The sequence below is a fragment of the Alosa sapidissima genome, chromosome 9, assembly GCF_018492685.1.
Source record: "Alosa sapidissima isolate fAloSap1 chromosome 9, fAloSap1.pri, whole genome shotgun sequence".
NCBI lineage: Eukaryota > Metazoa > Chordata > Actinopteri > Clupeiformes > Clupeidae > Alosa > Alosa sapidissima.
In genome coordinates, this window is record NC_055965.1 from 4,502,512 (window position 1) to 4,515,510 (window position 12,999).

Genomic DNA, 12,999 nt, shown 5'->3' on the forward strand with positions numbered 1-12,999 from the left:
GAGGGGATCCGCAAAGGAGCTGGAGTTGGGCAAAGTGTTTGTCCCCCCGAGACGCCTCGTCAGGGGTGAGACACTGGTGACAGTGAGTGACGGCGTGACGGGAATGTGAAGGAGGCAATTAAAATCTCCAGCCGCTTCAGCACGCACGGGACATCTCCAGCAGCTCCCCACACTGTCTCCAGCTGTGCCAACGGCAAGTATTGGCAGGATTTTAAAAAGTGATTTTAACAAGCTGTGGTGAATCCTGCACAACACACACCTACCTACACACACACACACACACACACAAAACTGTCCATTACGGTGCTGTTTTACCATGTGCCATTCTCCTCCACCCCCCAACACCACCCTTCCCTTACAGGTGTCCTCACCTGGCCTGTGTTGTAGTTATTGACTATGACGGCCAGAATGAACACAGCCATGGTCCGGTGCTCCGCCTGCACAACACAAAGGCAAGAACACATCTCAATTCACTTGACAGACAGCTACATGCGCATGATGACAGGGCTATGACTTTGACAGGATGTACCGGTAATACGGTTTAAACAAATGAGATGTATAAGCAGTGTTTGCTGAATACTCACAGGCATATAGGGGTCAGCCAGTACGGACAGGAAGTACTTGTGCCCGTTGTCCTTCACAAGGTCAGCTTGGCAGGACTGAGGGAAGAGACCAAAACAAAGGGATAGGAGTTAAGGAGAGAGAAAAGAGCCATCTTTAAAACGTTATATAGAAAGCAAATTAAGGTGCAAAGACACACCATCAAACACCTCTATTACCTCCCCTATTACACCATCAAACACCTCCATTACCTCCCCTATTCCCACCGCACCACACTGTTCTTTTCTTCACCACTTTTTACAAGGAGGGGGACAAAAGATGAATCCCCAAACTAACTATGCGAGACGCTAAGTGTTTCTCCCACCATCCACTAACCCTATTTGCTGCTGTTTACCTCAGCGTTAATGCGCTCGCAATGTTACCAAAACAGCCATTTCCCTCCCCTGCTCATCAGCACTTCAACAGGCGCCATCATAGATCAGAGTCCTCAGTGCACCAGAGGGCTTAATGGCTCCGATTCAGCTGGCTTCTGGGGGGAAATGGGGGGTGGAGGTGGAGGTGGGGGTGGTGGTGGTGGGGGTGGGGGTGGTGATGGGGGTGTTCATTCATTTTCCCGTCTTGGCTGTTCAGGGGCTTTTGAGTTTTAAGATCCCCAGGTGAACCACCCCAGCCGTCCTCCTTCCCCTCCCACCCCAACCACCCCACACGCCAGGAGGCCGCTCGCCAGGCGGCCCCATGAACACTGATTGGCGAAGGTCCCCGACCATACGCCACGCGACACAGCGCGCTGGGCTGTTTAACAAGGGCCGAGGTTTTAATAAAGGCTCAGGGAGAGGAGAGGAGAGGAGAGGAGAGGAGAGGAGAGGAGGAGAGGAGAGAGAAAAGAGCCATCTTTAAAAAATGATATATAAAGCAAATTAAGGTGCAAAGAGGAGAGCAGAGAGGAGAGAGGAGAGGAGAGGAGAGGAGTGAGTCAGTGCAGCGGTCAGCCCTGGAGGTGAGTGGGTTTATGTACAGGGCAGCTCGCCCACCTCCGGCCTCTGGGGAGCGACGACATTATAAGTTTGGACACGCTCTGGCGCCCCGGACTAAAGATAAAGATATCTGCTATTTGATAGTCCACCTCTATTTTTTTTTTATTCCACTGCTCCTTTTCTCCTCTCTCTTTCTCTCTCTCCCTCAATACTATATGGCACAAATGCACTAGGCTCTTGAAGCCCCGGTGTAAAGGCAGAAAATGACTTGGGGCTCCCTTCTTCTCTTGACTTATTTGCACATTTATTTCCAGTCATTCCTTCGAAGACACGAGCATGGAGAGCAGCAGAGTACAGATGTGTGATAACGTTAGTCACTTAAACGAACCCAGAACCCAGGAACACGAGGAGGAGGAAAAAAAAAACAATTGAATTTCAGAACGCAGAGATTTCTGCTCCGCTGTAAAGAAGAGCCGGAGGGAGAAGCCCCAGGGTCAAAGAGAGAGTGGATTTTCTGGGAGGAGGGGGGAATCTCCCTCAGTGTGTTCACACCCCATTTGTGGCCAGAAAACACAGCGCCAATTAGAGGCCATTAAAGTCTCCTGTCATGAGAGGGAATTCATTTCTTTCTCTTTCTTTCTTTTTTTCTCAGGGGCTCATTATTACTGGACTAAACTTTGATAAAGAACACAAGTGAAGACTCATTAGGAAGGCCAGGTTGGAAACTATTTTAAATACAAAAAGCGTGACTGGTCTTGTCTGAATGACCCGTCAAAGAATGTTTTCTGTGACCACAGAACCCACTACAAGAACTATATATAAAGTATATATACTCTTTTGATCCCGTGAGAGAATTTTGGTCTCTGCATTTATCCCAATCCGTGAATTAGTCAAACACACTCAGCACACAGTGAGGTGAAACACACTAATCCCGGCACAGTGAGCTGCCTGCATCAACAGCGGCACTCGGGGAGCAGTGAGGGGTTAGGTGCCTTGCTCAAGGGCACTTCAGCCGTGCCTACTGGTCGGGGGTTCGAACCGGCAACCCTCCGGTTACAAGTCCGAAGCGCCAACCAGTAGGCCACGGCTGCCCCACACCACCACCACCACCACCACCACCACCACTACTACTACTACTACTACTACTACTATCAGGCCAAAAGAGATGAATGCTTCCAAAACAAGCCGTGATCCATTCTACATGTTTTACTTATAGGATCTATATGTCTCATGTTGTCTTTATTGCTGTCCATCTTGCCACATTAAAAATAAAAAAAGGCATTACTACCAGACAGCCATGTAGTGATTAACACTTCGGATACAGACATCAGCAAACATAGCTAGGCTGATGGTCAGAGCCAGGGCTGGCCAGCCAGGAGGGGGATGTATTTAGCCGGAGTGGGAGCAGCCCATAGAGGGAGGGTGTGGGAGTGGAGCAGCCCTGGGGTCACTCACGCTGTCCACGGCCAGGATCTTGGCCCAGATGAAGACCAGCAGTGGACGAAGCTCCCGCGCCGAGCTCTGCAGCAGCTTCAGCACGTAGGGGAAGATCCCCACCGACAGGGCCTGGAGAGAGAGAGAGAGAGAGAGAGAAAGAGGGAAGGAGAGAGAGGGAGAGAGAGAGAGAGAAAGAGGGGAGGAGAGAGAGAGAGAGGGAGAGAGAGAGAGAGAGAGAGGGAGAGAGAGAGAGAGAGAGAGAGAGAGAGGGACAGAGAGGGAGAGAGAGAGAGAGGGACAGAGAGGGAGAGAGAGAGAGAGATGGAGCGAGAGAGTGAGGTAGAGAAATATAGAAGAGAGAAATTGTTAGAGACATGTGAAAACAGGGAATACATAATTTCTAAAAACATTTTATGTTTTAAGTCAGTGTAGTTATTTTCTTGTTTTTCAGAGACTGACTCAGAGTGGCAAAATAAAGTTTACACTTTTACATCATAACAATCTAAATATTTCTGAGGAATAATTAAGTGATTAAGACAGAGAACCTTCAAAAAGAAAACAAGTAGCTCATCAGATCCATATGTACAGATTTTAGTTTTTGGAAGGCATTAATATGTTCTTTATCATGCATTCAGCACATTGGAAATGTATGCCATATTTAACACTGCTACCAATGCCCCAACACGGATTAGAGGGTTACTCGTGAGATGCAAAATGACTGGTGCCTCACCAAACTGACGGCCCATGGTCCCAGGTCCAGGAAACGGCCGAGGAGGTCCAGCGCTCGGAGGCGGTGCACCTGGCTCAGGAGGACCTGAAAGAGAGCAGGTTGCAGGTGAGGCACGCCCAGTGGCATGGCGAATGCTTCACTTGTGCCATGAAGCAGGTGGCGCGAAAAACGAGCAGGTGCTGCGGCTCTCACACTCCACAGGTCCTGGCAAGACTGCGTGCGTGTGCGTGTGTATGTGTGTGTGGGTGGGTAGATTGGATGCTCCTGCCTGCATGAAAACATGACATAATTAAGGTGCTCTGCCGACGGCTTATATAAACTGACACAGCGAGTAGAGGAATGTGATTGAGTTCAAATCTAATAGGCGCTCGTGCTCGTGCAAGAGGCCGTGTAATCTATAGATTATGCATATACGCCATATGCTACACATGGGTGCTGGAGTGTGCTTGGCCAGGGATGCATCAAAAACAACTGGAGGCGCAAGCTTTGCATAGTTTGGTTTAAGAGAGCGTGATGTTTGTGGAATCAACAACTATCTGTAGGGACAAAACTCAATATGGACACTTGTAAATGAATGCAGACATAAATGCGTAAAACGTTATGAGAACAATCTGTGTTCATGTATGTGTGTTAAGGAGTGAAGTGTTAATTTACAGTATATGTTAAGGAGTGAAGTGTTCATTGATGCGTGTTAAGGAGTAAAGTGTGCTAAGGAGTGAAGTGTTAATTTATGTGCGTTAAGGAGTGAAGTGTGCTAAGGAGTAAAGTGTTAATTTATGTGTGTTAAGGAGTGAAGTGTGCTAAGGAGTGAGGTGTTAATTTATGTGTGTTACGGAGTGAAGTGTTAATTTATGTGTGCTAAGGAGTGAAGTGTTCAAAGGCAGGAAGGGGCATGTGAAAATATTTATAAAACTGGTTGGTGAGTGTTGGTGTGTGTTTGGCGCTGGTCGCCCAGTGGCCAGCGTGAGGCCGGACGTTGGTGTTCCTGTGCGTCGGAGACTCGCTGCGCCTGAGGACCTGAGCAGAAGGGCTGCCCATGTTGCTGCCCACGCAAAACCAAAAAAGTGCCCCAGCAGCTATTTACGCCCCGGCCCCCGTGGGTATTATTAGACCTCAGGGTCACGCGGCTCCACTGGACCGTGACTGGACGCTGCGCTAAGGGGGAGGGAGGTCGCCGGACCGCGCCCGGGCAACCCTAACGACGACGCGGGGGGACAGGAGGCAGGTGAGGGGAGACAGAGGAAGATGAGGATGCTCTAGAGGAGGAGGAGGAGGAAGAAGGAGTTCCGCTGCAGAGAGCGTCCAGAAAGAAGGATTAGTTAGTCAGCACGTGGAGGATGGCCAGGGTGACCGGGCAGTGGTAGAGTGGTGGAGAGAGGGAGTGGGAACAAGGAGCACGTGAAGAGAGGAGAGGAGAGGAGAGGAAAGGAGAGAAGAGGAGAGGAGAGGAGAGAAGAGAAGAGAAGAGAGGAGAAGAGAAGAGAAGAGAAGAGAAGAGAAGAGAAGAGAAGAAAGGAGAGGAGAGGAGAGGAGAAGAGAGGAAAGGAGAGGAGAAGAGAGGAAAGGAGAGGAGAGGAAAGGAGAGGAGAGGAGAGGAGAGGAGAGGAGAGGAGAGGAGAAGAGAAGAGAGGAAAGGAGAGGAGAGGAGAGGAAAGGAGAGGAGAGGAGAGGAAAGGAGAGGAGAAGAAAGGAGAGGAGAGGAGGTGGAGGAATACTACTGAGTGAGTCTGGACAGACTGACGGTGCCCAGATGGGCAAGGTGAAATAAACATGGCAGAGATGGCAGCAGTGACACGCGCACACACGCACAGATCAGATATCCACAACCACAGTCTCTCACAAACATGCATGCATTTCCCCATATACACTTGCCCATGGTTTCTCACACACAAAACGTACAGATCTCTTGACACGCACACACAACACAAGCAAGCACTCCTTCGTCTCTCACACACACAGATAAGAACGATATAGATCCTCATAATCACTCACATGCTCATGTACATACGCCCACCCGCTCTCTCTCTCTCTCTCTCTCTCTCTCACACTCACACACACTCACAAAGTGTGTGTGGCACAGGACGGCAAGCTGTGGAGACGGGCATGACGCCAGTAGAAGACGTAAGGTGCCCGTGCCCAGCACATAAGCTGGCGCGCACACACGCACACACACACACACACCCCTCTCCCTGCTTATTTCTCAAAGCTTCTCAGCATTGTATTACTCTGTTCCTGGTCTCCCTTTTTTGTCCTTCTCTCCTCTCTGAACATTATGGTGGATTCACTCTTTCCCCGAAAGCATTAACAACTCATATTACATAAATGTGACTTTATGCGTTTCATTAGAAGACGACTTATATAGCATCCTCATATACACAATAAATGGCAGCAAAGATCGATAGGATTCCATAAAGTTCTCAAAAACTAAATTCTGTTCAGTTAGCTGCTTGGCATTTCAGTTCAAAGCAGTTTTTCTACATTGGAACTAAACATCAAAAGACTTGCCCTTTCCAAACGTCTGAATCTGACTCACTAAATCTTTCTTGTTGGCTGTTTTTTTGTATTTTTTTTTTCTGTGTGAAAAGGAAGGAAGGGAAAAAAACCCAACAAATCACAGGAAGCTGCAAAACAACAATAGGATTGAGGTCTTATGCACATGTATGCGCGGCAATCTCAGCATAACACATAAATAGCCCATACGTTCTCTTTCCCTAGGATGTGAGGGCCAGCTCCTCTGACACATACATACATACATACATACATACATACATATACAAGGAAGCATACATTTACTCACACAAGCACATTATGCAAGTCTGGTCACACTCAAACATGCACGTACACACATTTACTCACAAACACATTCTCCTCTACACACACACACATACACACTTATGCACATGTATGCGCGACAATCTCAGCATAACACATAAATAACCCATATGTTCTCTTTCCCTAGGATGTGAGGGCCAGCTCCTCTGACACATACATACATACATACATACATATACAAGGAAGCATACATTTACTCACACAAGCACATTATGCAAGTCTGGTCACACTCAAACATGCACGTACACACATTTACTCACAAACACATTCTCCTCTACACACACACACAGAGAGTACACATACACATGCATACACACCACTCGTCCCTCATTGCCTTTCTGCTTCCTGTGCTCTTTGTGGGTCCCTGTGGACAGGAGGTGGAGGAGGTGGTGAAGGAGGAGGAGGAGGAGGAGGAGGAGGGCGTGGGAGCTGAGTCAGGGGGAGGCGAGGAGACGCACACACACGCCCGCCACCACCACTGCTCCTGCCCCCGTCAAATGCCCCTCCCCCCCCCTGCTCTTCTCCTCCTTCCCGCTCACATCAAGTGCCAATTCCAGGGCAGAATCAAAGCTCCCGCAGTCCCATATATCTCAAGTTTACAGCCCTCCATCACGGCCACGCTCAGCCAGCCTGACGGCAGCCAGGCCAGGGAAGCTAACTGCTGGGGTTTTATGGGGCATGTGTGGGTGTGGGTGTGGGGATGATGAGGCTGCTGAACACGGGGGTGGGGGTGGACTACAGCTCCCAGAATGCCACCAACCTGCAGGACGATGGGGAGCTGCTCCGGGGGGTTCCTGTTCTCCACGCCCATGGTGAGCCACACCTGGAAGGCCGTCAGCTGCTCAGCGAAGAAGGGACTGTGCTTTAGGGGGGAGAAACACACACACACAAAAAAAGTCTCATTTCACGGCACTAGATATCCAATGATGAAAAACTACACACCCACACAAACACGCACACACTTTCAGGCACCTGGCCAGCAACCAGTATTGATCGGAGCACCATTACATAAGCCCCTACATAATGGAGGCATCTCCTTCGTGCTTTCTGAGATCAGTTGCCTCTGGCTCCACAGCCTGCCTATGGACTAAAGGCTGAAGTATGGTCATAAGTGTCTCTCTCTCTCTCTCTCTCTCTCTCTACCTCCTCTCCTTTGTCTCTCGTGTTCACTGACTCCATCAGTAGCAACCCCTTTCCTCCCTCCTCTCTCTCTCTCTCTCTCTCTCTCTCTCCCTCACCTCAGCCTGGGCATACAGACAGTGACACCCTGTCAGGGTTATTAATCGCGGAAGCACATAAGTTTTATCGGTCCATTAATATCAAAGGTGTGTGTGTGTGTGTGTGTGTGTGTGTGTGGGGGGGGGGGGATTAAAAACAGTCGTCCCCCACCACACACCTCTGCCCCTCGCCTGGGCCCACGCGGCTGGAGAAATATTAGCGCAGCGCCGAGTAAATTAATTTGTGGATAATCAGAGTTCCCTGCAGCCATGGCTGGACGTGTCTGACCGAGTGAGGGCCCCGAGCAGGGGCCGGCCGCGACGTCATGCTGAGAGTGCTGCACACACACACAGACACACACACTCACACTCACACGCACACACAGAGACACCCGAGCACACAGCACATGTGGAACGGTCAGAGAGTGTAAAAGTCTGGCTTCAAGAAACTAAAAGTCCTACCACATATTTCTTCCACGCTTTCATTAAATTAGCTGATTCTAATTAGCACAAATCCTCAGGCAGGTAGATCGACTAATTAGCGAATATTACCACAGATAGAACCAATACTCTTTTATACCTCTGGCAATCAGTCAATCACCCTCAAGACAATAAGAAACTGTCTCGGTGTAGTGCCAAGTCATTAGGCTGCTTCACACATACTAATGCTGTAGAGACACTCCTCTCCCACTGTGTGTGTGTGTGTGTGTGTGTGTGTGTGTGTGTGTGTGTGTGTGTGTGTGTGTGTGTGTGTGTTACATGGCTCAGTACAAGTGCTTTTTCGAGTGTAGCTATGCAGAGTGTGTGTGTGTACTCTAGCTATGCAGTGTGTGTGTGTTCTAGCTGTTTGTGTGTAGACGTACAGTACACAATGCTCGTGTCACTGTCTTTATTCTGTCACACACAGTCAGTCAATCAGTCAGACGTATGAGAGATATTTATGAGAGGCACATGACTCTGTCTTACTCTGTCCACAGACAGACAGACACAGTGGAGAGGGCAGCAATGCTGAAGACAACATACAGGAAGATGCTATAGAATCAATACAGAGGGTGTGATTCGGTGCTGAATGCAGCCGTGGGCGCGCGCACACACGCACACACACACACACACACACACACACACACTCTCTCATGTCCGTATGTGTGTGTTTGATCAGCGGCTTAAGCACTCCCAGTGGCCCCTTGTGCAGCCCAGCACTGTAATCGTCACTGCATTACAACATGGTGGGGCATGAAAGATTAGAGTCCAGCTCTCTCCTGATAGGTACACAAGGCCAGTGGACAAACAGCTTCAGGACAAAGGGCCTCTCAACACACTTAGTCACTTCATAGTCAAGGTCAAGACAAGACACATGAGTCGCGCAGCCAAACTCAATGCTGCACCCTACAGGGTTAGCAGTGCCTCCTTAACGATCCTTAAAGAAATATGTTAAATGCCATGTTTATTTAGCATAGAGTTCTAGTGTAATTACATAGTAGACTAACAGAGTAGCTGTTGTCCTGAATCAGGCTCGCATATATCATATACATGTGACAGGGCCAGACAGCTGATGCTGGCATGACACTGGAGGACTTACCCTGAAGGCGGTGCCCTCCTCGATGATGGTGGGGAGCTGCGAGAGGCAGATGTCCACCGCCAGGTCCCAGGCCTGCCTGTAGGGGGCAGCACACACAGAGGGTCAGAGATGAATGAATGAGTCGGATTAGGGGGGGGCTGTTTGCGTTCAGGTTTTTACCATTACATCACTTTTCCATCTGTGTGGATAAACAGGTGACCGACGCTCAAGCCATCTGTTCCCATCCAAAATACTGATGTCACTAAGAATGCTGCTTTACGAACACACACACACCACACAGCAAACTCGGAGCCTATGGAACACACATCTTCAAAGGATGGGCATTCAAATCCCAAAGGTCCTCAGGGATGGGAGCACTCAATTCCTTAATCAATGACTCAGTGCTGAGGTGGACGCTTTGTGAGAACTTGTTTGTTTAAAACATGGAGCATTTGGAAAAAACACAGAAAGAGAGCCAGACCCTGTGGTGTGATCATGTGGAGATCTAAACACACACATAGACACACACACACGCACACAGACAGATGGATGAACCAGAATACTGAGGAGAAAGCCATGAAAGAAGGTTGCTTTCCCTGATTGCAGCTGGAGCATTGACACCTTGGGGGAGTGGGAAGACGCTGTCAATCACCACAGGAGCTTCATTAGCGCCTATTGATCTATCTAATGCTCAGCCTCATGCTGATAAACGACTATGGTGCTGACTAGAAAAACAGCGAGGAGAATAAATGGTGACCTTGTTAATGACTGCAAACATTATTACCCTCGCACCCGAGTTTCCCTTACAGGAGTGAATAACATGCTAGGAATCTACAACCGTCATGTGCTAAAATCACACCGCCAATGCACCACACAATACAGTGGACATACTGTATAGGGGGAAAGATAAATGTCATTGATGCAAAAGGTCCAACATATGAGCTCTAAATACAGGTCAGTGACGGAAAACCGCTAGGCCATGAGGATGCAGGACAAGATGGCTGTCGTCTGGGCTCTGCGCTGAGCAGCGCTTGACTGATGGCTGTGAAGGTCTTTAAGGACGGATGGGATGCAAACGGAACTCTGTGAAGGAGTCTTAAAGGAAAGAGCGGATCTCGTCAGGCTGAGGAGAGATGCTGGGAAAGCTGCTGCTGCTGCACTGGCTTTGATCACGGAAGCTGGGAAGGCTCTGGCGGCCATATTTAATTCATGGCGTTGCGTAATGCGCATCAAAACCTCTCCACCCATTCAAGAGCCTCTTCACTGTGGCTAAATGGCCGTTGAATTTGCAGCTCTTCCCCTCCACTCTGCCCCCCATACTTTACTTTCTCTTTCCCCCAGACTCCCTCTCTCTCTCTCCTCTCTCCCTCTCTCTCTCTAAAAGCCTCCACCGTAACGTTGGCCGGGTGATATTACAGCCTCAGAGGAGCTGGCGGGGACAAACTGCACATTTAGGCTTCGGCGGCCCCTCAAGCTTGTGCTTGTTTGTTCAGAACAGACGGCATCTCTGTTCCTTTCTCGTTCTGACAGCTCTGGCATTCATAGACTGCGCCGAACAGCAATCCCTGCGTCCCGAGAGAGAGAGAGAGAGAGATACAGAGAGAGAGAGAGAGAGAGAGAGAGAGAGAGAGAGGAGAGAGAGAGAGAGAGAGAGAGAGAGAGAGAGAGAGAGAGAGATACAGAGAGAACGTGAGATGGAGGTCAAGATCCCAGATGCCAGTTTTGAGGTATAAAACATATTAGTTAGGGACTTGATTGCAGTGTGGTCAGAGCCTCTGAGTCAGCACAAAGATGAACACCTGCGACAGCACCTGTCTGGCTCTTACATTCAGAGGACGCTTGGAAACATTTCAGATATGTTGTACTCCAGTCAACAAGCTGGACCATTTGGCTACATTTACTTGGAAAACATGATGTACCAGCAAAATAAAAAAAAACGATCCTATTTACCTCTAAGTGCTTACGTACAGACAGCTTAATTAACAGGGATTGGACTTGACTCGGACTGGACTTGACCATTTCCATGACGACGTAATACATACTTTCTAACTCTGTGGTCATTCAAGTTCATTAGGCCTTCTTAACATCTTAGCAACTGCTGTAACGGCCATGGTGTGCGTCAGAGGGCTGACTTATCATTGTCATTCATCATTGTATAAAGCCGCTTCAATCTCCCAGCGCCGCATCGGGCTGGTCAGTCATCATGTGCTGGAGACCGCCTCTGGCCCCGCGGTGCTGCAGTGGCCGCCGCCCACGCCCGGCCTCTCCCCTCTTGAGCCGCTGATGAAACCTGCACCGCCCGGCACGCCGCGGGGTGGGGGGGGGGGGGGGGGGGGGGGGGGGGTTGGGGGGTTATGGGGGTTGGGGCGGTCAATCTTCCAAACGACTCCCCCCTTGCCAGTTTATCTCTTAATGCACAACACCCCCCATATGAATATTAAAGAGAGAGCGGGTCCATTTGAATAACAATTGCTGTTTGCATCTAACTTGCTTTCACTCTCAACAGCCCACACCCCCAAACCCTCTCTTTCTCTTAACACAGGCACAGTCCCGCTTCCAGTTTGTGTTGCTCTTTAAAAAAAGAATAAAAAAAAAAAATCTCTTCTTTATTAGTGTTGCAGCAAAGAGTGCAGAAAGTTCTGGAAGAATTAAATCGGATCATGGCATGCTCGGCTGTGCCGTGCCGAGCGGAAGCTCCTGCGTCGCCCTGTGGTGATTATGCGCTTTATGAGGACGGTAAAGCCTTCAACGCTCACGAAAAGCCATCATCGCTCACGAGCCGCGTGAGCCGAGGAGCCCGCGCAGGGAAAGGTGTGCGTCTCATCTCGACTCAATCACACAGACGAGAGCCACGCGTGCTCGCTAGCTAGCTAATGCCGTGGAGTTACACAACCGCGGGGATGCGCGCAGCACACGGAAAACTGTCGAAGTGAGTTGTCAGCATGACTCTGACGAAGACAACGAGTGGAGGGGGGGGGGGGGGGACTGCAAGAGAGGAAAGAGGGAGGAAAGAGAAAGGAAAGAGGGAGAGGGGGTGACTTGCAGCCAACTTAATGCATGGCAAAGAAATGCAGAGGAAAATGTCATCATAAATAAATAAAAAGGAGCATTGGGTTTTTTTCCTCCAGGACGGTAATTGCACTCTGCTGGGGACGGCTTAGCATATGCAGCTAGCGGATAGGTCAGGAGCCGGCTGCTGCTGCGCTGCCACAGGCATCTCTGAGGAGGCTCTCTCCGTGAAAGGAAAAAAAAACCCTGAGGACACTCGACTTAGAACACATTAGGGTCTGGTTAGAACACAAGAACACTGGGGCACACACACACACAAACACACAGATGCTGCCTGCCTTCACTGTGTTGCATGAGTCAGTGGCATGACAGGATTCAGAAAAGATATTCAAAGGTTCTCAGTCATCACTCCACTATGCAACAGGTGCACATTTGTTGGTGCTAGTGTGTGTGTGTGTGTGTGTGTGTGTGTGTGTACTTACCACATAGCATGCATGTAGGTTGGCGGGAGCCTTGGGCTGCTGACTGGCGTGCAGTTGTAGGACCTCATTATCCTCTCGGCCAACAGGAAGTTACGGAACAAGCTGGCCACCAGCAGGTCCTGCCGGAAGAGCTTCTGAAAGAGGTCTGCAGAGAGGAGGACACAATAACAGCGTGAGAGAGAGAGACAGAGTGAGCGAG

General features: G+C 49.5%; 1 protein-coding gene across 11 annotated transcripts in view; it reads right to left on the reverse strand.

Annotated features, from left to right (window-relative positions):
* rptor (regulatory associated protein of MTOR, complex 1) overlaps positions 1–12,999 on the reverse strand; it is a 154,312-nt gene that overhangs the window by 46,294 nt on the left and 95,019 nt on the right. For all 11 annotated transcript variants that reach the window (XM_042104678.1, XM_042104676.1, XM_042104674.1 and 8 more), the window contains 7 exons: positions 12,801–12,945; positions 9,331–9,406; positions 7,295–7,396; positions 3,703–3,786; positions 2,991–3,101; positions 585–659; positions 372–437 (listed from right to left, as the gene is read on the reverse strand). In XM_042104678.1, the coding sequence (XP_041960612.1) occupies positions 372–437; positions 585–659; positions 2,991–3,101; positions 3,703–3,786; positions 7,295–7,396; positions 9,331–9,406; positions 12,801–12,945 (659 nt within the window). The remainder of the gene's footprint in view (positions 1–371; positions 438–584; positions 660–2,990; positions 3,102–3,702; positions 3,787–7,294; positions 7,397–9,330; positions 9,407–12,800; positions 12,946–12,999) is intronic.